Source organism: Pantherophis guttatus, chromosome 1 (genome assembly GCF_059756535.1).
Source record: "Pantherophis guttatus breed Tessera chromosome 1, ASM5975653v1, whole genome shotgun sequence".
NCBI lineage: Eukaryota > Metazoa > Chordata > Lepidosauria > Squamata > Colubridae > Pantherophis > Pantherophis guttatus.
In genome coordinates, this window is record NC_142063.1 from 277412174 (window position 1) to 277437673 (window position 25500).

Below are 25500 nucleotides of genomic sequence, written 5' to 3' on the forward strand. Positions count from 1 at the left end.
GAATGAATTGCCCCCAGATATTCGTAGCATCTCTGATCTCTGGGTCTTTCGCTGTGCCCTCAAGACCCTACTGTTCCGACAGGCGGGGCTGTCTAACTGAATGGTTTTAAATTGGATTTTAATTTTGGGTTTTAAAATTTGGCCAAAACTATTTAATGATTTTAATTAATTTTAACTATAATATTGTATATTTATATTTTAATTCTGGCTGTACACCGGCCCGAGTCCTTCAGGAGAAGGGCGGTATATAAATAAAATTATTATTATTATTATTATTATTATTATTATTATTATTATTATTATTATCTATGATAAATCATCAGAATTTGTAAGCTCTAGTATTAACTATACTTAGCATTGGTACAAACATGAGGATTAAAATCTCAGCTAAAATGGGTAGTGTATAATTATTTTCTAGAAATGAGAGATGAAATAGGGAAGTATATTCCCAAGCATATCATTGTAGGAACCTAATATTATATAACCAATCCTTAAAAGAGACTTAAATAAATACTGGTCACACAACATTAAAAGTTCCTGTCCTTTAAAATGCAGCCCATGCAGAGTAATAGAATAGAATAAGTCAATCTCCAGATGCTGGCATTATTCAAAAACTAGTAGTAAAGAACATTTTGCAATTTCAACTATTTTAATTGTAACAGAGTAACACAAACTTCACTTCAATAAGTCCCTTCAATGCAAACATACTATTATTAATTTCCAGAATGAAGCAGTTACTGAAAGATTATCGAGATAGTAAATTTTATATTGTTTTTATGAATTCCCAGCAAATTTTCTACAGGTATCTGAAATTACAGATATATTTCAATGTTAGTTTTAGTAAACTATCATATCTTCTAAGAGACGTTACATTAAATCACTAAACCCCTCTTTCCCATAAGATAATAATGCACCTTTGTCTAAACTTCCTAATTTATAAGTCAAAAGGTAACAGTTCCAGACAGTACATTAACAAACTTGCTGATGCACATACAAGGGAAGACCTTGGGATTAATGAACCAGAGTTGCAGAATGTTAGAAATGAACACAGATTAGTAAACTGATTTAAAAAATCTAAATCTTCAAATATAAGATGATAGATAGATAGATAGATAGACATGTATATATAACCTTGAATCATTTTGTTCTATGAAAATCATATAGTAACTTTAAAAGGATCCTTTTATATCCCATCAGATTAAATAACTTTATTTAATCACAAAAATTGGACCGCCATAGTTATATGCTGTAATCTAATATAATATATCAAGCAGAATTCTGCAAAATTCAGTAATGAATGCCTATGGAGGCATTGGTCATTCTTGGTCATCCAGGTCATCGTTGTCCCAAAGGTGCTTTTTAAGGGGCAACTGGACCAGAAAGCCCAGCTGCCTCTTGAAAAAGCACCTTTGGTTCAATAATGAATATTCATAGGTGTGTAGTTTCAAAAGCTTGCTTTTATTGTATTACAGCCTAAACCTAACTTTGAATTCCCCTATGTATTTTCATAAAGTTGCAACAAAGATGTAAAATGTTTACTCTGAAAGTATTGAGTAAAAACGTCTGAAAGGCCAGAAACCTAATGGTAATAATTTTACAATTGTATTTTATGTTGTAACAGGTTAGTAAGAAGTTCTCAACTTTTTCTTGTTTTTTTAATTACCAAATACTATACCTAAATAAATTTTGATGATGAAAGACTTTATTGTGATCATTAACCAGCATAAGAATGAAGCTTTGATGAAAAAACATCCACACAGGAAACTGTGACTATGTTCCATGACTATATCCTGTGTTTGCAGTGTTCCATCCACAGATACAAAAATTGTTTGAGTTTGTTAAGTTTAATGGCATCAGTACATTTTGTTACCTAACCAAACCAATATATGCAATCTATGGAACTGAAGTAGAACAAAAGAACAGTGAAAACTGCACACTGAAAGCAAATCACTAATGCTTTCTGTGTTAACATGAGGTGTAAACATGATCTATGAGGCAGTATCTTCTCAGCTAAAACATCATATAAACAACTACATTGACAATGTAAATTGCTCTACTGTATCTCCCTGTCTCTCTCACACACACCTACACATACATACACACAGGCACACAAACACATAAAAATAAACATTCTGGAGCAGCTCTATTGCCCCAATATCCTAAAACAAGAATGACACTGCATATTTCAATCACATGACTAACATATTTTAGATGCATAGGTAATATGATATTTGTATGATAATGAAATTCAACCCAGAATCAACTTTTCTACATGTAATGCCCAGAATTTTCTAAAACCTTGAGGGCTGTAAAATAACTTTTTTTAAAAGCTGAAATTCAATATATTTTTATTAGTAAAAATATAAGGGAGTCACATCACGTTTTGGGTTAGTAAGAGACATTACCATTTGTATAGTACCAATATACAGTGAAACTTCATTTTAATGGGGGAAGAAGTATTCATTATTCACAGATGTCCATTAAATAAATCATATAATTGGATTATGTCATTTTCACACTGACATTACATAGATTATACAAATTATATCATTTGCGTCTATTGTATATTTATTCACATCTATGTGAGAACATTATATGAAATGACTCAAATTATGTAATTTGTGTGGTGTTAATGATGCAAATTATGTCATGTACAGTCATTTAAACAATGACATCATTTTGTTAATGACATAAACTTGTCATTATATACATTAAATGTAAAGTCTATCAAACGTCAGTAAGTTGAGGTTTCACTGTATTTAACATTACTGTGGGTTACAGATACATTGTTAAAACATTTACATTTAAAGGTGGCATATGCTAATGAATTCTAAAGTATGCAAGGCAACTTAAGTTTTTCCAAAATGATTCTCAAGTTTATTCCATACCTACAGTGCTTCCGTACATTTTCTAAAAGGCTCCTTTTACTTAACCTCCCTACTTTTTTAGCAGGTTTTTGTCACAACCTAATTTCAAAATTCCACCAACAAAATCACTGGAAACATGTAATTATGAAAAGGTAATAACAATTCGGTAGTTAGTGCAGTTAACTCAGAAATTACTGTAACTCACTTGTCTTATTAATAATACAATATAAAATTTGAACAGAAAAGTTCCTACACATTAGTTCTGGGAGTCCTTTCTTTCTCAAAATCTAAATGCCTTAAAGATAAGAGTCCCTACTCTAGTAAATGACAGCAAAATCACAGATACTGCTATGTTCATTTCCAAGTGATTTTACTTGAATCATTCATTCTGTCAAATACTGACCAGCCAAACACAATGAGTGGAGTGGAAGAATGAGCAGAACTACTTCAGCAAATGCTTCAACAATCTCCTTAATACCTACAGAATTTCTCTTAATCAAAAACCAGAATAAAAATTCATTTACAACACTGATGCAAATAAACTGGATAGCCAGACAAATTATATCCAACAAAAATTTCTGAGTAAGGCAGAATGGTGATAAGAAATGTGATATCTATCCTTCCACGGTTTTTAAAAATTTACATCTTGTTAAAGTCTGCTTTAAAAAAAACATGCTCCTCTCATAGAATTTAAAATAAAATAAAAGAATCTTACTTTGATATCTCCCTCTCTTCAGTTTCTGGAATGGTGTTCTGATTTTCCAGATTTTTACATTCTGTGTCTTCTTTACATTCCAGATTGGTTTCATCATTTGTTATGATTATTGTTAACTCTTTCTCCTGGTCATTTGGAGGCTCCTGAAAACATTTTTTAATTCCCTATATGAAAGAGGAACACTGTTGTCATTCACAATTAAAGAAACCAAAAACCAACAATTAATTAACATTACATCCTTACTATTCATCCACAGTAGGGGTCCATTTTCATGTTTTGTTGTTTAAAAAGCTGTTGTGTGGATATGCTTATGAATCAGTTTCATTGTTAGATATGAAAAACTGCATGTTTAGAAATAAATTTGCTTGCAAATTGATGCCCTGTCCAGCATTTTTAAGAAAGGATCATGTACATGACCTCAAGCAAGAAATAGGACAGAAGTCTATTATCAAAAGAGCTACGTAATTGGAATAGACTACTTGGTCATTAAGCTAAGCTATCACTAACTGTGATTGCTTAGCTTAATGTGAAATGTGAAAATCACATGACTGTGATTGTGCTTCTGATTTTACTTGTTTTCCTTTGCTTTATAGCATCAGAAGGATACAACCCAAACAGCTGAGTGACCCAAATGGCAGGAAGTGCTTCCAGAACTTGATTCACAAGGAAACCAGATAAATGGGTAAATGTTATATAACCCTTTTCCCTCACTCTGCTCCCCTTTGGAATGCTTATCCCAGTGCTGGGATAATTAGCAAGAAGAGAATTGATGTTTGTATTTACATTCATTGGGATTACAAGTCCCTGACTAAGCAGGCACATATTGTACACATTGGAATGTTCTAGTATCAGCTGTTTGCCTAGCACACTCATTACTCTTAGCAGGGAACCCACAGGGCAAAAAAGCCCTCAATGGGAAACTGATTAGGGTTTTGTCAGTGTCAGGCAGCAAGGGAGGGGTCTAACTCTAATTAAGGTCAAAGACCTGACCTTGTTAACTTGCGATTAGCACTTTTCAGGGAATGTGCTGGGCTGTGAACAAAAGCAGTTCAGGAAGAGATAACTTATTTAAGCAATCCCTTGGGGGCGAGGGGGGGGGGGACAGCATAGGTCAAGCATAGGACAATACTACCAGATTGTAATGGTGAACACGTGACTAAGAGACAGACACGGTAAAGGTCATAAGAACCAATGAGAATTGGTTGCAAAGTTATCTTTTCATGGGTGTTGTAACTACACTCATGTATGTTTGTATATATTTGCCAGTAACCTTTACCCCAAGATAAACTTGACAAAATTAAAATTGCCCTGAAAAATAAAAAGTCCTTTTATAAAACTAATTGATCCTTCATTAGCAATGATTGTATCCAAAGGTTACCCTTCTCTTTACAGTAGACAACATGAAAAGATTATTTTTATTAAAAGAAAAGATTAGAAAAGGAGAGGGAGGGAGGGAGGGAGGGAGGGAGGGAGGGAGGGAGGGAAGGAAGGAAGGAAGGAAGGAAGGAAGGAAGGAAGGAAGGAAGGAAGGAAGGAAGGAAGGGGCTCCTCCCAGGCAATGGCTAATCTTCAAAAACAAAAGCGTCTTGAAGACTGCCTTGATTTCAATAATATCTTAGAGTCTTCTGAATGAACATTAAACAAGCTACTACTCAATTGCTGCCCCATTCACATCCAAATGGAATACAGGAAATTCAGAATCTTCAGTTAATTATAGCAATTCTTTGGAACAGAAAATAATATATATCTCAGTATTAAATACTAACTTTTCCCCTTATTTTTGATGAAGATTGTTGTAAAGAAAGCATTCCTATACAAATAGTTCTTGTTTAATGGCACTAATTAAGACAGGAAATTCCATTGTTAGGTGATGTAGCCATAAATAGAAAAAACATTTTCTAAGTGCATCACTTAGCAACAACAGTTCCAAAAGTCACAGTTGCTGTTAAACAAGGAATTTGTAGGTTGTTAAGTAAAGACCTCAAGTGACTGCAACTTCATGCTGGCTTCATTCACTTTGGTTGTGGAAAGCCAGCAGAGTAGGTTGCAAATGACAATCACATGACATTGGGACACAGCTGTACAGTCTGGTTGTAACTACAATTCACTCAGCACCATTTAAAGTTCAAATGTGTGTTGAATGAGTGATCATTAAACAAAGACCACCTGTAAGATAAATCAGTATTAATATATGTCAATATTCAGTTTTATTATTTACCCTGACTTTTTAAATATATAACTGAAGATGACAAACTTAATACTCCCATTTTTCTCCTGTGACATTGGTTGAACTGAGAAACAGTGGCTGGCCCAAAGTCCCACAGCTGGCTTTCATGTCTAAGAAAGGCCCAGAACTCGTAGTTTCTAATCTAATCTTTAATATCGTACCAAACTAGATCTCAAAATATCATTTGGGCCTTTGGAAATAGTGTTATTTTTATTTTTCCTAACTTTTCCCCATGTCTCCATCACCACACAACTAGGCCTTTATATACTAATTGAAACTTCACTTTCCACCAATAGAATTACTTGTATGGTAACTCTACTAATAGTAGTTTTAAACTTCTCCCTAAAATTTATATAAGGATTTAATGTTTTTTTCTGGAATGATTCCTGCATTTCTCTTCCAGTGTGAGGAATACAAAAGAAGAACATGTTCTTGTTCTGGAAAATAACTAGCTAATATGGATATATTTATCCTTCACTTGTACTGCAAGTATCATTAGTATGATACATTAGTTGTTGATTACACAATAACACCATGCTGTGATTAATATTTGTCTTGTTAAAACATAAATAACAACTGCAAGATTAGATTAATGAAGTAATTCCAAGTCCCAAATCTTTTCTAATTTAAAAGCTGCCTGTTTACTTTCCCCCCTTTTAAACTTTGAACAGAAAAAATGTTACAATCTGTGATTCTACACTATCTAAAAAGTACACTAATCAAATATAAATTATGCAAATCTATCCATATTTAAATATAGCACATGCATATAATTTGTGCAGGTAGTATGGAATCCAAAAGGTTCTAAATAACATTTTAAAAGTATTGTTAAGCTGGTAAAGGCACAAATAACCTGTGATTTGGCCTTATAAAAGTGTTTCTCTTAAAAGCTAATATTTATTCAGAAGTGTAAATATTTTGATTAATAAATCCTCCAAAGATCTGTTTTGTCCAAAATAAATTGAAGCATTTAACTCTGCAAATGCCATTCATTCCCTGAGATGTTTAATAAAAAATAATTTGTGCACTAAAGCCGAACTTGGGGAGGGGGGGACGGGGGAGGCAGCCCTTACCAAAGAAGAGGTTTTATCATTTTCTTTTTTTTCATTCTCATTCTCAGTTAGTATGACTTGTTTGTTCATTGCTGTTATTTCGTCATCTTTTTCTTCATTTTTCACCTTTGTTTCTTTTATATTTAGCTCAACTTCTTCCTGTTTTTTCACCTCTTGTTCATGCTCCTTACAGGGTTTGCTTGGTGTTTTCTCTGGCAGTGCCATTTTAAATTCAACATTAGCTGATGTGCAGTATTCTTCAAAGCCATAGAGATATCTAAAAGATGACAGCAACAAGCAAAATCAGTTTGCATTAGTTTGCTTTACAATTACACTTTGATGATATGAATTCATTAGTTAAATTACAGTAGTTTAGGAATGAGTCACAAAAGGTCCAGATAAATGGCTTAAGGATAGAAGACTGAGATTAGTAAAAGCTTAAAAACATGTGCAAATGTCTAGGACAGCTTTAGAATCAAAAACAGGCAGTCCTCAACTTACGATCACAATTAAGCGCAAAATTTCTGTTGCTAAGCAACAGTTGCTAAGTGAGTTTTGCTCCATTTTATGACCTTTCTTGCCATAGTTGTCAAGTGAATCACTGCAGTTGTTAATTTAGTATCACAATTGTTAAGTGAATCTGGCTTCTTGACTTTGCTTGTCAGAAATTTGTAAAAGGTGATCCCATGAGCCTGGCATTCTGCAACAGTCATAAATACATGTCAGTTGCCAAAAGTCTGAATTTTGATCACGTGGCCATGGGGATGTTGCAATGGTCATAAGTGTGAAAAATGGGCATGTCACTTTTTTTTAGCGCCATTACAATTTCAAATAGTCACTAAATGAATGACTGTAAATTGAGGACTACCTGTACAACTGAATGCACTTTTGAATGAGGTAAAGAAATTCATTTCTGAGTGCCAAACTGAAGCATTCAGTGTTACATTAATTACTTACTTTTTGTAAGCACATTTAACATTATATCCAGCAGCAGAATTCAAGACGGGGATACCAAGGTCCTGATATACTTGCTTCCAGACAGCTCCACTTTCAATCTGTAAAATATAATATGAATAGCCTTCCCTTCAGTTTTTGAATAGCTACCGCTTTCCAAATATGAACTGCCCTATTCTAGAAATGTTCTAGAATAGAGGGGGAAAGGGATGAAACAGGTTTATAAGTGAAAGGATTTAATTCGACTACCTATATTGTCTACTATATCAAAATTTTGTACATCTAAATTAAATAAAGGGCAATTTATTTATAAGACTGCCTCTCTCTGAAGACATTTGCTTGCCCATCCAGATCGGATAGGGTAGGCATGCTCCTGGTCCCTTCCCTTAAATGTTGCCATCACATGGGATCTAAGAAGTGTGCCTTTTCCATATTAGCCCCTGCCCAATGGAACACCCTTCCCCTTGAGGTCCAGCAGGCCCCCATATTTATTTTTGAAATTCACTTAAGTCTTTTCCTCCAAGTGAAACTGGCATGGGACAAATTTGTTGGGCTGCAAGGGAAAATTTAGCTATAGTGACAGGTCTTTATTGTTGTTCTTTGTTTTATTGTGTTTTATTTTATTGCTGATACATACTGCTTTTATTTTGGCATTGTGAACCACTCAGAGTTTGGTTTAAGATGGGCAGTAATATAAATGTTTTAAATTAATTAGGAAACTAGGATTATCAATTTTTCATGCATCATCTTTCCTGTCGCAGATGACACATTACCCAAATAAATGAAAGTGGCTTGGAATAAAAGAAAGGTAGCCTAAATTATACAGTTTACTGAGACATATCACTAGAATCCAGTGATATCTATGTTATACAGGAACAGCGTGTCAGTAGGTAGCAGAACATACTGATGAGAATGAACAAAAACAAACTTTTTTTAAAAGAATTAGCCAGTTAGGTACATGTGAATTCATTTATATAAGTTCCTCAAATATTACATGACAGTTAAATAATTTTAGCTTTTTTAGCTTTGTTATTAATGATTCAACAGCTTTAATTATAGTAACATTTATAACAAAGGCCAATTTAAGCAATTATATTAAATGACTAACTACTTCCCTTTTATATATCATTCCTCTGTTGTTTGAAAGCTGGATTTACAAATTATTTGGAGAAGCTATGACTAATCTTTCCTTTTCCAAAACAAACAAACACCAGAAAAGAAGTTTAGACATTTTTGCCTAAAGGCCTGCTGGTTGCTTCAAGAAGACATATCCAATTCTACTGGCTGTTATCTCCATTCATTACAATTTAAACTAAGACTTTTCTTCCTATCAATAGTCTTACCTTATCAAAGAATATATGTTATATCTAAGTGATTACTAGATTCCATTTTAAATTGCATATAAATTAATCAATGAATTGGTAACCCTGAATTAAGATTTATTTCAAGCATCTATTTTATATATTTAAATATTTTATTTATTAAAATAAATTCTGATTTTGTAGGGTGTAAAATAGGTTTTCATTGCTATAGGTAAGAATATGTAACTCTTAATTTCAGATTCATTTTTAAATTAATGAATTCAATAATACTGAATACATTATAGCTGCAAATTATCATTGGAGCTGCCATTTTAAATCCCACTTAATAGTCATTTCACTGCTTTAAATTAATCCATGCAAGCCCTATTTCACAAATTGTGATGTTAGTATTATATCCAATAAACCACTTATATGTTATCCATTTTAATCACACTCTTAAGAATCTTACCTTTAATCTACTCAGTATTTGCAGGTTATTATTCTTAGATACATGAGCAAATCTTACCTCCTCAACAGAATCATGAAGCTATTAAAAGTGAAATCTAAACCATAATACAACTTAAATTTTGAAATTTCTTGATCTTCTCACTTTTCAATAAAATTTATTAATGGACTGCCACAAGCACAGTAACTATGTTTCCAATAAATGATATACAAGTAGTCCTTGACTTACAACAATTTGTTTAGTGACCGTTCAAAGTTACAAAGATACTGAAAAAGTTGACTTATAACAGTTTTTCACATTTATGACTCTTGCATCACCCCTAAAGTCACATAATTAAAATATGGATGCTTGGCAACCAGCATGAATTTATAACATTTGCAGGGCGGTGAGGTTATGTGATCATCATATGTAAACTTCACAGCCAGCTGTCAACAGGCAAAGCCAGATTTGCTAAATGACTGCATAATTCACTTACGAACTGCAGTGATTTGTTTAACAACTGTGACAAAAAAAAAGGTAAAATGGGGCAAAACTCATTTAACAACTGCCTTGCTCATCCAAGGAAATGTTGGACTCAATTGTGGTCATAAGTTGAGGACTACCTGTATATTAGATATCAATTCTATCATTTATTTACTTAATATTTTTAAGGAAGTATCAATTAAATGCCATTATCATAAATTAAATTATACATAATAATTCACTACTGTACAATATCAATTTTGGATATCGGTAAACAATATATGGGATATATGTAATAATAACAACAATAATAGCAGCCTCTGCAAACAAACTGAAGAATTGCCTCGAATAGCTCATTACCTTGCATCCAATTAGAGCTAAACATCTTAATGAAGTATTGCAAAAAGGTGAGATCAGCAGCTTATTAATAATTGACAAAACCTAGCTGAGTCTAAAAAAAACCAGCAAAAGAGACAACATAGGAAACTATAGGCCAGTGATGACTAATCTTTTCTGCATTGAGTGCCCAAAGCAGCCAAACCCCCCAAATGCAATGCACATGCAGCCCCCGGCATGCACCCCGCACATGCACATGTGCGTCCCCACACATATGGAGAGGCATGCGCACAAGCACGGCGGAGCTGAACTGGGGTGACGGCTCGTGTGCCCATAGAGTGGGAGCTGCGTGCCACCTGTGGCACACATGCCATAGGTTCGCCATCACAGCTATAGGCCAACAACATGTTTGCCTACAATATTTGTATTACTCGCAGGCATTCAAGATTTAGAAGAAAATCTAGGCAATTGCTATGCTTGCAAAAAACACAAAATACAATCAGCCCATATTCCATAAGCCACAACTTTGCTGCAAAAATATCTTTGTACTTTAATGTGCCTTTAGATGTTATTCTTCTAGTGCTAGGACTTATTTCATATATAAAAAGGATTGCATTTTGTAGTATTTGTTTAATGACATTTTTGTGGTATATAGAGTTATCTCTATAAATGTATCTAGCACAAGTGGGAAAATGTTATTCGAATACATTTTTTCCATAAGAAAACATTCTTTCCATAAGAAAAACAAATATACACAACTGCACTTAAAAGTTGTGTTCTCATCTTCTATACAACTCTTTTAATAGCTTTATAAAGTGACACTATTATTGTTATTTTAGATCATTATTTTTTTCTTTTTACCATAGTTTATAGTACTTACATTATCAAATCCTCCAAGTTTATGAACAAGTCTGAATAATTTGAAGAGATTCAAATTTCTATATCCAAGGACAGGTCGTTTATTAATAGGAGTCCCTATGAAAGAAAGTATTTAGAATTAAGTGCTTGAGCATGGTGAGAATTCTTCATATTACTGAAAATAAATCAATTTAGAACTTTAGTCTCACACAAAAATTATGTAACATATATTCTATGCATATTTAGCCAAAAATAATCACAACCATGTTCGGTGCTACTTATTCCAAATAAATGTGTAGAGAATTCAACTAAAGCTTTGTCTTCCCAATTAAGCTACATAACAATATTTATAATAAAATAATTTTCCAAATAATTACAGAAACTTGGACCTATGAAGTCCAGAGGTGGTCAGAACAAAATAGAGCTTAGCAGAACTTAATAGAAACCTTATGATAAAAAAACATTTGCAAAACTAACACAAAGTCGTGTTACTGGAAATTTTGGCTAACATTCTGTGTTTGCTAATGTGCATTTGGCAAATAACCAGAGAATTCATATTTGTCCTACAATATTCTTGCCAACATCCCATCTGATCTGGACCATGGGAAGACCTCAGAGGAGGAAGAAATCAGAATTCCATGGATGAATTTCCTTCCTGCCCCCATAATTTTTTATTTGCCAAATATTGGAGCTAGCAAGGATAATCTATTTTAGTTGCCTGCTTAGGTCTGCAACAATTGGGAAAAAGTCACTTGATAGGTGACAGTACCGCTTGGTGGACCACGGTTGATTTTGATAACCTAGAAGTTGTTTAGACATTATATAAATACATTTGAGAGGTTTTTTTAAAAAATATATAGCCTTTTAAATTAATGTTTTAAAGTGTAACTTTAACAGTAAGCTGCCTTGTAACACTACATGCTAAATATTTGTAATTACCTTTGATTCCTATATATACTTTATTAACTAAGAATGTAAATCTTAAAAAGGAACACACTCAATTACTAGGAATGAAAAGCAATGTGATTCATAACTATATTAAATTCTCATACAATTAAACAAGCTGTACAGTAAACTTAATGAAGTGCTAATGAAATGCTCACCTCTATCTTCCATGAATTTATAGAGTTGTTGCAGAAAGTTCTCTCTTTCTTCAGGAAAGGGTTCTATTTCTTCCTAATGAAATAAATAAAGAAATTGAATTAGCCTGCTATCTCAAAAACCAACAAGGAAATAAAATATCATCATCATACTATTATGTTTTACTCTAAAGTTCAATATTGTTTTTTATCTTTAAACTAATATTCTTTTTTCAAATCTATTTTATTTCAAAACATTTAGAGTTCCACTGTGGGAAAATATAGAAAATTTAATACATACAAAAATTACAATCTTATGAAGTTCTACTGAGAAATTAGTATTACTTTCTTGGAATTACTCTTAGGAAAGTTTCTACAGGACTGAAGCTTTAGAGTGCCAAAACGAACACTCTGGTACAATTACATCTGACTAAATGCAATTTAATCTGTTAAATGTTATTTGATTAAAGCTGTGAATTGGGGGAAAAAATTTCTCCTTTAAAAAACAATATGGTTTATTGTGATTTCAATCTGATAAACATTTGCTGATGCTTCAAGACCTCAACCCATAACTATGATTGCAATGATGACTTCATTAGCTCTATATTTACATATTCCTTCTATTATTCAAGCTATTATTCCTGAATAAAGCAGCCAGGTATATTTCTCCAAGTGACAGAGAATTTCCCTGAATTCTCCTTTGATCAAATACTGATTTTCGCTACTGCTTGTATGAAGCTTGACAGAAATGACTAGCAAGATTTACAAATACAAATTTTGACACATGCAGTGTAATACAAACTTATTACACTATAAGGTTATACTTGCCTCTTCTTCACTACTATTATCTTCTTTGTCCTTTTCATCTTCATCCTCTTCTTCTGCTTCACTACTGGAACTTTCTTCTTTCAACTCGGTCTTCCAATTACTAGGAACAGTTCTATTTTTACAGAACTCTAAGGCCTGATCAAAAGCTGTAAATAAATTAATTTTATTAGAATAGAATGACCTCCCTTAAAGACTTAATATGGTTTTTCTTTTTGTCTATTTAACTGTATGAATGAGTCAAATGAACAAAGTGTGAATGAACAAATTAAAAAATGTTTAACAATAGCTTATGTCTGAATTTTAAAAAATTTAAAGAGTTTCTAAACAAGGCAAATATAATGTATGCCTTTGTTTGACTTGTTTTCCATTTCCTAGTTTGCTTGCAAGTTCTTACCCATAATTAATTTAAGTCAGAGTTTCTTCTATTCAAACACAATGTCCTCATTATGCAGAATAAAATTCTAAATGGCTACAGGGACTCAAGCACCTGAAGAAATACTTCATTCCATAAAAATATCACTTATTACAAAGATCAAAGTTACTAATTAAAATTCTTCAGTTTCCTAAAGTACAATTGACAGCAATAAAGAATATGGCTTTTTCAGTTGTAGTTACTAACCTTGCTATGTTTGATCATCTTTTAAGGAACCGATTAAAGACACTGCTTTTGGCATAAATATAATGGCTAGGCATAGAGTTTCTCAAATTGTTTTTAAGCATTAAAATGTTTAAATTCTTTAATTACTATAGCTTCATTTCTACTATTGGTTCTCTCTGCTTTTAATTATGCATTAAACTTAGATATAGTATCAAGGTTTGATAGACTACTCTTTTATTTAATGGTGAAAGTAGGCAGCACAACCACTGAAAACTCCTGGCATAATTTTCTGTCATTTTGGGACAGGAAGCACATAAAAGTTGTAGTCTAAAATCTAAAATAGGCATGATGCAGTTTTAAAAACAAAGAAACTCCAATCCACTCAATCCAGGAAAAGGTTAATATTTAGATTTTGGCATCCGATTTTTTTTCTCCATGTCTCAGAACAATACTACCTATTTTCTCTCATAAGGCACTCTATGTGGCCCTTGCCTCCAATGCTAATATAGAAGGCAGACCAACATCCACACTTGTAAAGAAATTCTGATTAAAAGGTAGAGAAAAAATAATAAAATAATATAAAATAATAAAATAAAATATTGATTCATGGTATTCTTAACATTGCTGGAAACATTTTTCAGAATTCGCAGTTTTGTCTCACCCTAAATCATTTCTTTTCTAGCTAATTATAAATTGAGATTAAACATAGTCCCTCTTTTCTAATTTTGAAGTTGATTTTTACCTTGTTTTAATGCAGCATCAGGTTTTGGTGAAGACTCACTAATTTCCCGTACATCTTTCCTTGGTACTGAAGAGCTAAACAAATTACGATAACAGTATTTTAAAAAATAAATATTTTAAGTATTTTGACAATAAAGCAATCTTCATTTAAATGAAGCACTCTTCTATTATTAATTATCCATAAAATGTGGATCTCCTACTAGTACAAAGCAAACAGGAATTTTTTAAAAAATTGAAAACTTTTTGGAAAAAACCTTATGTCTTAAACTACTTTGTGTAGATCTTGTCAGTTATTGCTAGAAAAGGAAATTTAAGATTTATGATCTGCAATTTTAAACAGTGCAAAAATGTTTTCTTAAAAAAGAAGAATAAAAATATAAGCTATAAATCCAAACTCAGAATGAAAAAACAGGAAGGGGAACACCCAGTTTTCCTAATGATGAAACACAGATAACTGCCTAGTAGAACAATTATATTTATATCTACTTCAAAATAGGTTTCTTAACAACAAACTACACTAAAATCAATTCAATTCAATGGAATTTACTGAAAGACTACATGACTGGACCGTGGTGTCCTAGGCTGGGTAACCCACATGCTAATGAGAATCAGAAATAGAATCAGCTTCTTTTTCTGAAATCGTATAATAGCTGCAGAGCTCCATGATTTTAAATCAAAAGGGGGAGCCAGATTTGCTTAAACCGTGTGATTCACTTAACAACTGCAGTGATTCACTTAACAACAAAGCAAAACCTGGCAAGAAGGTCATAAAATTGGGCGCAACTACTTAGCAACCACCTTGCTCAGCAATGGAAATTCTGGTCTCAATTATGATTATAAATAGATGACTACGGCATGTATGGCAGTTTTCAAACTGATTAAAATAATACCACAGTTGTTATTATAATTATTTACAAGCATATTATACAAGGGAATAACAACATTTTGTTTAGAAATCCTACAGCAGAAAAATATTTAAATTGTAGGAATATTCTATCCATGCACTTCAATATTACCACAAAATGGCACACTATATTCTGTATTCATATATCCATATTCTCTGTGAAGTAGAGGGCAAGATGCAGAATTATTTTGTTCATTCTATCCCTCTCCTTCATTCTCATGAATAAAACAAATCTGTGTCCATCTCTGCTAGTTACAGCATAGTATTTAGACAAATAGTAATTAAATCAAACATTTTCACTCACAACTTGCCATCCTTGAAAGAACGAACAAGAACATTATCTTTCTTTACTGCAACTTCATCACTACAATCTGGACAAACCACCTGTAAAGAAATAAAAAGACTTATTTAATTATTACAGAAAATTTATTTAATATTATGTAAGAGATCACAAAAATGTATTTGTATGCATATCGTAAGGTCTACACATTTGGTTCTTATTGACATGGATGTTCAGCATACAAAAAAACCCTTTTCCAACTACTCTACATATTTCAAGTAATTCGGGAGGAGTGGGGTCTTAAATTGTTTCCTGCATGAAAAACAAAACCCTTGGCCTCCATCATCCTCTGCCATCTGACAATAACACAGCAGAGGAGGAAAAGTAATTTTATCTGAGAAGTGAAAAAAGAAGAAACTTGAGGCACTGCAGCTTCTATTTTCCTAAAAGCCCTGTGTTGATTGAGAGAAAAGAGGTTGTCTGCCTCTGGATGCAGCATGAGTTTGAGCAGAAGGGTATTTTCTTTTACTTTTGCCTGCTTTTCAAACAAGAAAACAAACTGCATTCCTTTAAGTGGAATTCCCTCTCACCAAACCCTGATGTAAAGTGAAGCAGAAAAAAGTCTCTTGCAATCTCTACTCCAAAATTCAGCACAAAATAATAATAATAATAATAATAATAATAATAATAATAATAATAATAATAATAATAATAAATCCCTACTTTTCTGGATGGTGCAGATGTGGAAGTTAGACACAAATAAAGGTATGTTAGTAAGCTATCTCAACATGTGCCAATCCTCAGATGCATATGATATTTCTGCCAGCATTTAATACATTTCTGGACACTATGGACAATTTGCTGTAATTTCAAGTCTATTGAGCTATATTTTAAATTTTACTAACTATTTCATAGCAGCATATACAGTATATAACTGTAAGATCCTGGTTAATCTAAATTAAAATTCCAGCCATACAACCCTACTATTACTTGATGATTATAAAGTCAAGTTACCAAACTTAGAAGTCTGATTCATGAAGGACCTAGTATATATGATAATGCTTCAATTTTGTGTTCTAAGACTAAAGCAAAATGACTTGTAAAAATGTACTCCAGGATTTTTCTTCTAGTCTGCAAATCTCTGTTCTATATTAGCAGAAATTTTATTTATCTGCCACCTCCCAGTGGATATGGCAATGGCATGATAGCTTTTAAGATCATCTCAAAAAACAGAAAGAAGTTCTACTTATCCCTTACTACTGTTGCTGTCTTCTTACTGATCAATTTATCCAACTCTCAGTAGCATAAAATATACTTATTTGGCCTACTTCTTTATTTCTACTAATGACACCCTCTTATTATTACATAATAACCTAAAATGTAAGAAACGTCTTTTGCCTAACTCAGCACCTGCTTTTAACCATGGGAAAACCACAAGCAAGATATAAAGCCAGTAATTAATAAAGCTGTGTAAAGTGATTAAAGCATCTCTCTGAATTCATCTCAAGGCTTGGTGCAGCTGTTTCAAGGGCCTCCTCACATCATCTATGTGTATGGTATATGCATGAAGTCATTTCTTTTGGGACTGCATCTGCAACACAATCCTAAAAGCTCATCCTACTATTTGCATCCCAGCATCCCAGGTTACACCATCTCTGAATATAAGCATTCCACCAAAATATAAGTTTTGTATCATAATACAGCAGATTTTGCCTTTTCACATCATCTATGAGGCTTGATGGACCAACAGCAAAAAAATGTTAATAGAGTATTTTAAAAAGAAAATGAGTCAAAATAGGGTTCCATTTTTCATAAACATACACACTCTATTGAGTACATACAAACACCAATTTACATATTTACAATTTAAGCATCAAAAGGTTAAAATAAGGCCTTTATCAATGTAGTCTCCTGCATATATAATAATTTGTGTGCTATTCTGCATTTATTTGTTTTGTATCAAAGCACTGATTTATTAAAGATTGCAACTAAAATTGCAATCTTATTTCTAGGACTATTATCTTTTCAAAAAAAAAAAATTAAACAATACAGAAAGTAAGTACTTACCAAAGCTGGAAACCAAATATTTTTCTTTTTATCCGTACTAACAGTTTCTACACATACAACTTTTCCTAATAATTCATCAGTTTGTTTTCTGTCATCGTCATCCTCATCACTTGAGGATGAGGAAGATTCTTCTTCTGGGCTGTAAGGGAAAAGATGTCACCATTTAAATGTTTATTATACAATTCATAGTTAGTAGTATGAAAAGTGAACGTTTGTTTAAATATAGGCTTTATTTAAATTTAAATTTAAATTTAAATTTAGGTTTATGACTTTACAGCAAACTGGAGGGGAGAACTATAGAATGAGTGAATGGAATAAATAAATGAATTAATTTGGTGGCTGATCCTGGAAGAATAGTTACCATCAATAACTTTCCATTAACAATCCCACATAGTAATATAGCATCAAAGGGCATGTTGATTCAGCCTTAATTATGATGTAATACTGTAAATTATGTTATCCTGATTTGACAATTGCCATCATAACCCAAGGATTACCTGTAGAAATTCTTGTAAGTAGGAATTATCTTCTAAATTATCCTGTTGCTGTCATTTCTAGTGTACAGGATTTCATAGGCTCCTTAGATGCCTTCTATCTTTTTTTGATCTTCTGCGAATTAATTACTGTCTGTTCAATTGTGTCCTTAGCATACCAATTCAAGTTTGGAACCTTCTTCAGAGTTCTAAAATCCTTTGGAAATTCTGAGATCTTTTCTTGTTATTCAATGTCTATTTCAAACTTCAATGTCTTTACAATACCGTTCTTCTAACAGCACCTATCGTGTTTCCCCGAAAATAAGACAGGGTCTTATTTTCTTTTGACCCCTGAAATATAGCCTTGGCCTTATTATCGGGGTCTTATCCCTAAACCTTGGCCCTGGAGTGCTGACCGGCTGCTTCGCCAGTGCTGCTCAGGCCGCTGCCTCCAGCAATCATGGCAGCTTTTTCGTTACTTCCCATGCAAACAGCACAAGGTGAGGAGGTGAGGCGGGGGGGCGTGAAGGGAGGGAACATGCCCCCCACACCCCTGCCATCCACGCGGAACGGCCTCATGGAGGCCGCTCCTGCAAACCCTAGCTCACGTGCCCCTTCACTTAGTGGAGTCCCGTCTTGCTCCATGCGTCTTGCTTCTCCGCCGCCTCACCCCTCCCCACCTGCCACACTCCCTCGCCAGCTGAGATCGGCAAGCCAGATTCGGGAAGCTGAATGCACTGCCGCAGCCCAGGAGAAAAAAAACGTCAGAAATGGGCTCTCTCTCACAGCACCTCCTCTCTTCTTCTTCTTCTCCCGAGTGGCAGCAGTGCATCCAACTTGCCACTAAGAGAAGGGGCACGCAAGCTAGGGTTTGCAGGTTCTGCGTGGATGGCAGGAGTGCATGGGGCATGTTCCCCCTCCCTTCCCCCCCCCCAGCCTCACCTCACCTCACATCATGTTGTTTGCGTGGCAGTTGCGCATGCGTCTAAGTATTAGGAGGGGCTTATTTTCAGGGAGGGGCTTATTTTAGCACATGCACTCAAAAGCCCAATTGGGCTTATTATCGGGACACCGTCTTCGTTTCAGGGAAACACAATAGAAATTCTTTGTCAAGTTCTCTTCTGATATCTTTTGTCTTTCTTGGCTTTGGCTTCACTTCTCTTTTTAGTAATTTCCACCATTTGTTTTAACATCCAGCTTTCTTTCTTTCGCTTCTTGGTCTCTGGTAATCTCTTTTACATTTATTCTTAGGAACTTCTCTGATTTCAGCACCAGTTTCCCTGTTTCCCTGTCAATGAGATGTAGGACTTCAAAGTGATTCTGGAAATTCTGTTTGAAAATGGATTATATCTAGTCAAAATAAGATCATGGAAAATGATTGGCTTTCTTCTGCTGCTGTTTTAGCTTAACTTGGTATTTGCACATGTGATGTTTATGATCCACTTCACCATCAATCATTGATTATGTCTTTACTGTTGTAGCTGACTTTCTCCACCTCTTTGTATCAGTAATATAGTCAACTTGATTTCTGTATACTCCATATGGTAATGATACAAGGAGTGGTATGGTAATGTCTTGTAATGCCAGTATTTGTGTATCCATGTGTGTGGTTTTGGGAAAAAAATCATTGATTCATAGAAGTTGGTAAGTCATTCTGCTACATTATTTCATTTTGTTGGACCACACTTTATTTTCTTCCTTAATATTTCCAACTTTGGCATTCCAGTCATTCCAACAACAAATGGCATACATCTTGCTTGCATATTTTTGTCAATTTCATGTTGAACTTATCAGCCTCCCTTGGATTGCAAGGCGATCAAACCGGTCAGTCCTAGAGGAGATCAACCCTGACTGCTCTTTAGAAGACCAGATCCTGAAGATGAAACTGAAATACTTTGGCCACTTAATGAGAAGGAAGGACTCAATGGAGAAGAGCTAATGCTGGGAACGATTGAGGGCAAAAGAAGAAGGGAATGGCAGAGAAGGAGCTGGCTGGCTGGAGTCACTGAAGCAGTTGGCGTGAGCTTAAATGGTCTCTGGGGGATGGTAGAGGACAGGAAGGCCTGGAGGGAAGTTGTCCATGGGGTCGCGATGGGTCAGACACAACTTCGCAACTAACAACAACAAAAGTTTAATTGCATTGTTAGGTCACTGATCGCATTGCAGTTAAGTCTTGTTCTTGCTATATCTCTACTGGTTATAAAAGTAATGCTATTCCTTCTTTCTTTGTTTGGGGTTTTTTTGTGCCCAGAGTAATAATGTGATTTTCTATGTCCAATCCTAGTCCATCTTAATTCTCTGATGCCTCAGATGTCAGCTTGTGGCCGATTTATTTTCTCTTTCACTGTGTTGAGTTTTCCCATGTTCATGCTGCTTATGTTCCATGTTTTCACTATAATTCTTCACTGCAGCTTCTAATATCAGCAGCTATATAATGCTGGATAATGGGCCCCTCAAGTCAGATGGCATTCAACATCCTACTGAGGTAGATTTGAGAATCTTTTAGAGTGTTTCTCATGAGGCTAAATTAAAACCTTCAGGACATATTTTTCATCAATATCCTATGCATAGCAGTGAGACTAATAACTTTGTGGTACTAAATACAAATAAAAGCTTATGCTTTCATATTTAATGCTCCTCCAACTTCCAGCCTCCAAAAGGGGAATATTCATTTGGATGAATGAGCAGTATATTCAGGAGTGATCAAAAGCATTTTCAGCAGTTTATGGAAGACACCTTCATAACACCATCCAGTTTCTAAGCTGTAAACAATGGAACAGAACATCTTCCTTTCTGCCTGGTTCTCAGAAATAATGGGTTGCCCTTTGTATAAAACAACTAAGTGAACCTCATAGTTCTTCCACTAAGCTTATGCCAATCTAAACTGTAGCTATAAGAGATTAATAACAGCCTTTTCCTTAATCCAGGGGTCAGCAACCTTAAATACTCAAAGAGCCACTTGGATCCGTTTCCTACAGAAAAAAAAACACACTGGGAGCCACAAACCCTGACTGGGCGTGGTCAACTCGATGTCACTCACTCCCATCCAGTCACATGACCACCTAGCCATGCCTACCCAGCCACAAAACTATTCTCTATGTCTCTCTCCCCCTCCCCCTCTCTCCCCCCACTTTCTGTATCTCTGTGTCTGTCCCTATCTTCCCCTCTCTCCCCCGTGTCTCTCTCCCACTGTATCTCTCTCTCTCCCCCTCTTACCCTCTTTCACCCCCTCTCTGTGTATCACTCCCTGTGTGTGTCTATGTGTGTGTGTGTGTCTCTCTCCCCCTTCCCTTTGGGTGACCATCCTCCTCCCCCCTCCTCTCGTAATTCCCTGGCCGGCTGTGGCTGAGCCGGGAGCATTCGCATTAGCAGGGAAATCCTCCTCAAGCAAGTGCCAAAGTGCAGCAAATGCGTGTGCGGGGTGGGTGGCCGCTCGCTTAGGAGGGTCTTAACAGGACGTGGCTTCTCTCCTGCACTAATGCTCCGGCCATCGCTTTGCCATGTCATCACCCACCCCCGGCAGCTCTTCAGCCGAGCGCGGAGGGAGAGAGAGAGAGAACACGCATGTTTCTTTCCTGAGGGTGTAACTTTAACTCTGTTGAGGCAATTGAAAAGTTCATGTGGATGTGTAATAGTTGCATATTAGGAAGTCATGTGAATTGCCAAAGCAATATGTTACTCAACATAAATAGTAATTACCTTGGGGATTTGTATTGCCATTTCAAAGTGAGGAGTTTCCCTTCCTATCCCATCACTGGTTGGCCCCGCCCCTCATTTCTTTTTTGGACTCCAGCCTGAAGTGGCAGGAAGCGAAGGGTGCCTTATGTGCAAATGTGGCGTGAAGGCAGGTACAAGGCAGCTTCATTCCTGTACTCAGGCGACCCTCTTCCCCCTCCTCCTCTCAGGACACCAAGGCCAGCTGTGGATGAGCCGGGAGCGTGCGCACACGCAGGGAGACCCTCCTCAAGCAAGTGCCAAAGCTCAGGAAAGGTGCGCTTGGGGCGGGCAGCGGCTCACTTAAGGAAGGTCTCTCTGCACGTGCGCACGCTCCCGGCTCAGCCACAGCTGGCCAGGGGGTTACGAGAAGAGATGGGGGGAGGAGAGTGCAGGAGCGAAGCTGCCCTGTACCTGCCTTCACACTTCGCTTCCTGCTGCTTCGAGCTGGAGTCCAAAAACAGAATAAGGGGGCGGGGTGAACCAGTGATGGGACAGGGAGCCGCAGCAGAGGGCCCAAAGAGCCTCTAGTGGCTCCAGAGCTGCAGGTTGCTGACCCATGCCTTAATCCATTCTAAATCTTGCATGTATTTAAAACAAACCCTAAGAGTTGCTGTTTCCCCAGGTAACTTTCCAGTTTCATCTTCTACTTTGAATTATATGTTGCTTTTTTATTCAGTTCAAATAATTCTAAAATTAAGATAATCATGAACCAGATAAACATAAAACTTACATTTGATTAGATCTTCTTCCTCTATTAGTTTTCTTTCCGATGACTGGAGTCCCAAAATGTTCAGGGTTGGTAAGAGGGAGCTGATCTAATGTCTGTTGACAAAAACATTATTTTTTCAATTATTGCAGAGAATTTCACAACACAGATTTGTCAGAATATGAACTAACACATTTGTTTGAAAAAAACCAAACGAAGAATAATTCAGACAATGGGCCCTATTATGAACTCAACCTGCAAGGAGCATGAAAACAGAAATATCAACAGCACAATACGGAGTGTCTACAAAGAGACACTGTTTTATAGAGATCATAAATCTATCCCAAATGCCATCTTCTCCTTTCCTACCTTCAGTAAGGGAAATAACATAAAAAGGCAAGGTTTTTGGAGAGGAAATCTCTATTCAGAAGATAGAGCCAAAGCCCCACTTTCTTGTAGTCATCTCTCCCAAAGGAAGGGGTCTAGGGCAACTCGCTGTGGCCAATCTGCCATAGCCATCTTGCTGCAGCCAACTCGCTGCGGGACAACCTGTGTGTGATAACTCCACATAATAAATGTTAGCCGCCACTGTTTTTTCTGTATTATCTCCATTTTTGTCATTCAAGACAAGAAAAAAAGGGGATCATTCTCATCTCATCCCACATAAAATACTTTTTTATATGCAGGAGAGAAGATGTAGTGTAGGAGCAGTCAAAATGAGGAGACTACATTTTAAGAATTAAAACTACAATACCTCATATTTTTTGTATTTGAATTAAGTTAAAGGTTCCTATTATTGGAAATTATTAAGCTGTAGGTAATTATTTGTTCTTAGTATGAGTTATACTATTCTATACTTTTAACCCCTCTTACCACAATTGAAATCTAATTATAATGTCCATTAAACACACATTTTATTGTACAAATAAATGTCTTTGCCTAATGTTCCAATCACAGAAAGCTAAATTAGAAGAAAAAAATATGCTACTCAAGCCACTGACACATGAACACGTGATAGTAACAGAGATTCTCTTTAACAGAATCATATTTTTTCTAGATTTCACAACTATACCCCACTACTGACAGTGAAGCACAACTTATACATTCCATTTCATTAATCAGTGGGCAAATATTAGCAGAGCATGCTTAATTTCTACAGCACAGCTAAATTAAAAAGAAAAAGTTTACCTCACTTTCAGCAAAATGTCTTTCTCCTTTCAAGCAAAGTGAAGATCGTCTAAGGGTTTTCTCATCTCCATCATCAAATACTGTTACCAATTGTAAAATGAAACACAATATAAAATTTTGTATAGGTTTTTTTTTATTTCCTTAAGTTTAATTAAATTTCAATTAAACATACAGCTGAGCCTACTTATTCCATAAATTTCATACTTATCAATTTTATAATGACTTCTAGCTAAAAGTAAATGTACATTTCTAAGCCAAATTGAGTTTCATTTAATCAGAAACTTCAGAAATACTATAAAATACTATAGGCTCTAACCTAAGCAAACCTGTGCAGTGTAAGAGTCTAGCCTTTAAGGATTCTGTAGAAACAACTGTTCTTCTTTTTATAGAGTGTTTTAGACAGAAAATAAAAATAAGTTAAGTACAAACTATACATCGATTCCACATGTTGTAGTTGTGTCAGGAAACAGTATCATAGCCACTGCTTTAATATTATGATTTATATATAATATAATATAATATATATAATATATATATATAGCCAGAAAGCCAGAAAGCCAGAGAAAGGAAGAAGGGAGATAGAGCACAAGAGACAAAAGAATCTTAAAATGTTGATAGATAATACTTTATATTGAGTGTGTGTGTGTGTATGTGACAGAGAGAGAGAGAGAGAGGCAGAGGGAGAGAGAGAATGAATGGGGGGGATGTATAATAGTACTGAACTATGATGATGGGATACATCACCATTTATTAATGGGACTACCAAGCTCAATCCAGATAGATCTCATGGCTATTTTGTCCCCTTTTTAGGTAACTTCAAATGGTTACTAAGTGACCAGTCATAAGTCAAGAACTATCTGTATAAGAGAGCTAGTTTCATTTACTTAAGCATCAGGGTAGAAACTGGGAGACTGAGTTCTAGTGCTGCCTCACACACAAAGCTATTTGGATGACCTTGGGCCAGTCTCAGCTCTAGGAAGGAGACAATGGCAAACCACTTCTGAAAAACCTTGCTAAGGAAACTGCAGGAACTAGGCCAAGCAGTCAGTGAGAATTGGATGGGACTGAATGGAAAAAAATGCATATACAACAGCAGTTTGTTCTAGAATTTCTAGAAGCAGCTGGAAAGATGAGATGCCCCAATACCATAGAATTAGGACAATATTCAGAACAGTCAAAAACCAATCAGAAAAATTAGGACCAAAAAGGGCCTTTTTAATGCAACATATACCTTGAAGTTTTAAAATGTTAAGAGTCAGATTCCAAATTCTATGAATTGGCAAGAAGTTATTATTTAAAGCTGTTGCACAATTCTCGTTTCCTATTTCTATTTGTCTTTTTATCATTATCAAGCAGATTCTGTCCCAAAACATTCATAAGTGATTGCATATCAATTTCAATGGAGATTCTATATTGAAACTCAAAGACTCACTGAATACAAAGACCAACCCTTGGTGAATATTACAGGAGAAAGTACATTTTTTACAAACTTAATTTTTCAATTGTGTCAAAAGAAGTTTTCCTTACCTACAGTATACCAACTAGCATCTGTTAATTTATTGATGACAGCTTCCTGATAAGTTCCATCTGGATTCCTGACTTCCACCACAGTTCCTACCTACAACAAAAGCAACTTTAAAGGTTTTTGAAGAAGCACTTGGTTATGAACTACTGAACCACT

General features: G+C 35.1%; 1 protein-coding gene across 9 annotated transcripts in view; it reads right to left on the reverse strand.

Annotated features, from left to right (window-relative positions):
- Positions 1 to 25500, reverse strand: part of ARID4B (AT-rich interaction domain 4B) — an 88151-nt gene that overhangs the window by 26466 nt on the left and 36185 nt on the right. For 5 of the 9 annotated variants that reach the window (XR_015731455.1, XM_034428312.3, XM_034428311.3 and 2 more), the window contains 12 exons: positions 25347 to 25437; positions 23820 to 23899; positions 22656 to 22747; positions 17736 to 17874; positions 15693 to 15772; positions 14486 to 14559; positions 13146 to 13291; positions 12342 to 12414; positions 11261 to 11355; positions 7819 to 7916; positions 6883 to 7138; positions 3583 to 3746 (listed from right to left, as the gene is read on the reverse strand). Coding sequence is in view for 8 of the 9 variants with exons in the window: in XM_034428312.3 (XP_034284203.1) it covers positions 3583 to 3746; positions 6883 to 7138; positions 7819 to 7916; positions 11261 to 11355; positions 12342 to 12414; positions 13146 to 13291; positions 14486 to 14559; positions 15693 to 15772; positions 17736 to 17874; positions 22656 to 22747; positions 23820 to 23899; positions 25347 to 25437 (1388 nt within the window). In the remaining variant the exon portion in view is untranslated. Of the gene's footprint in view, positions 1 to 3582; positions 3747 to 6882; positions 7139 to 7818; positions 7917 to 11260; positions 11356 to 12341; positions 12415 to 13141; positions 13292 to 14485; positions 14560 to 15692; positions 15773 to 17735; positions 17875 to 22655; positions 22748 to 23819; positions 23900 to 25346; positions 25438 to 25500 lie in introns of all 9 variants that reach the window. The other 4 variants (XM_087882962.1, XM_060692363.2, XM_087882958.1 and 1 more) reach the window with 1 other exon arrangement.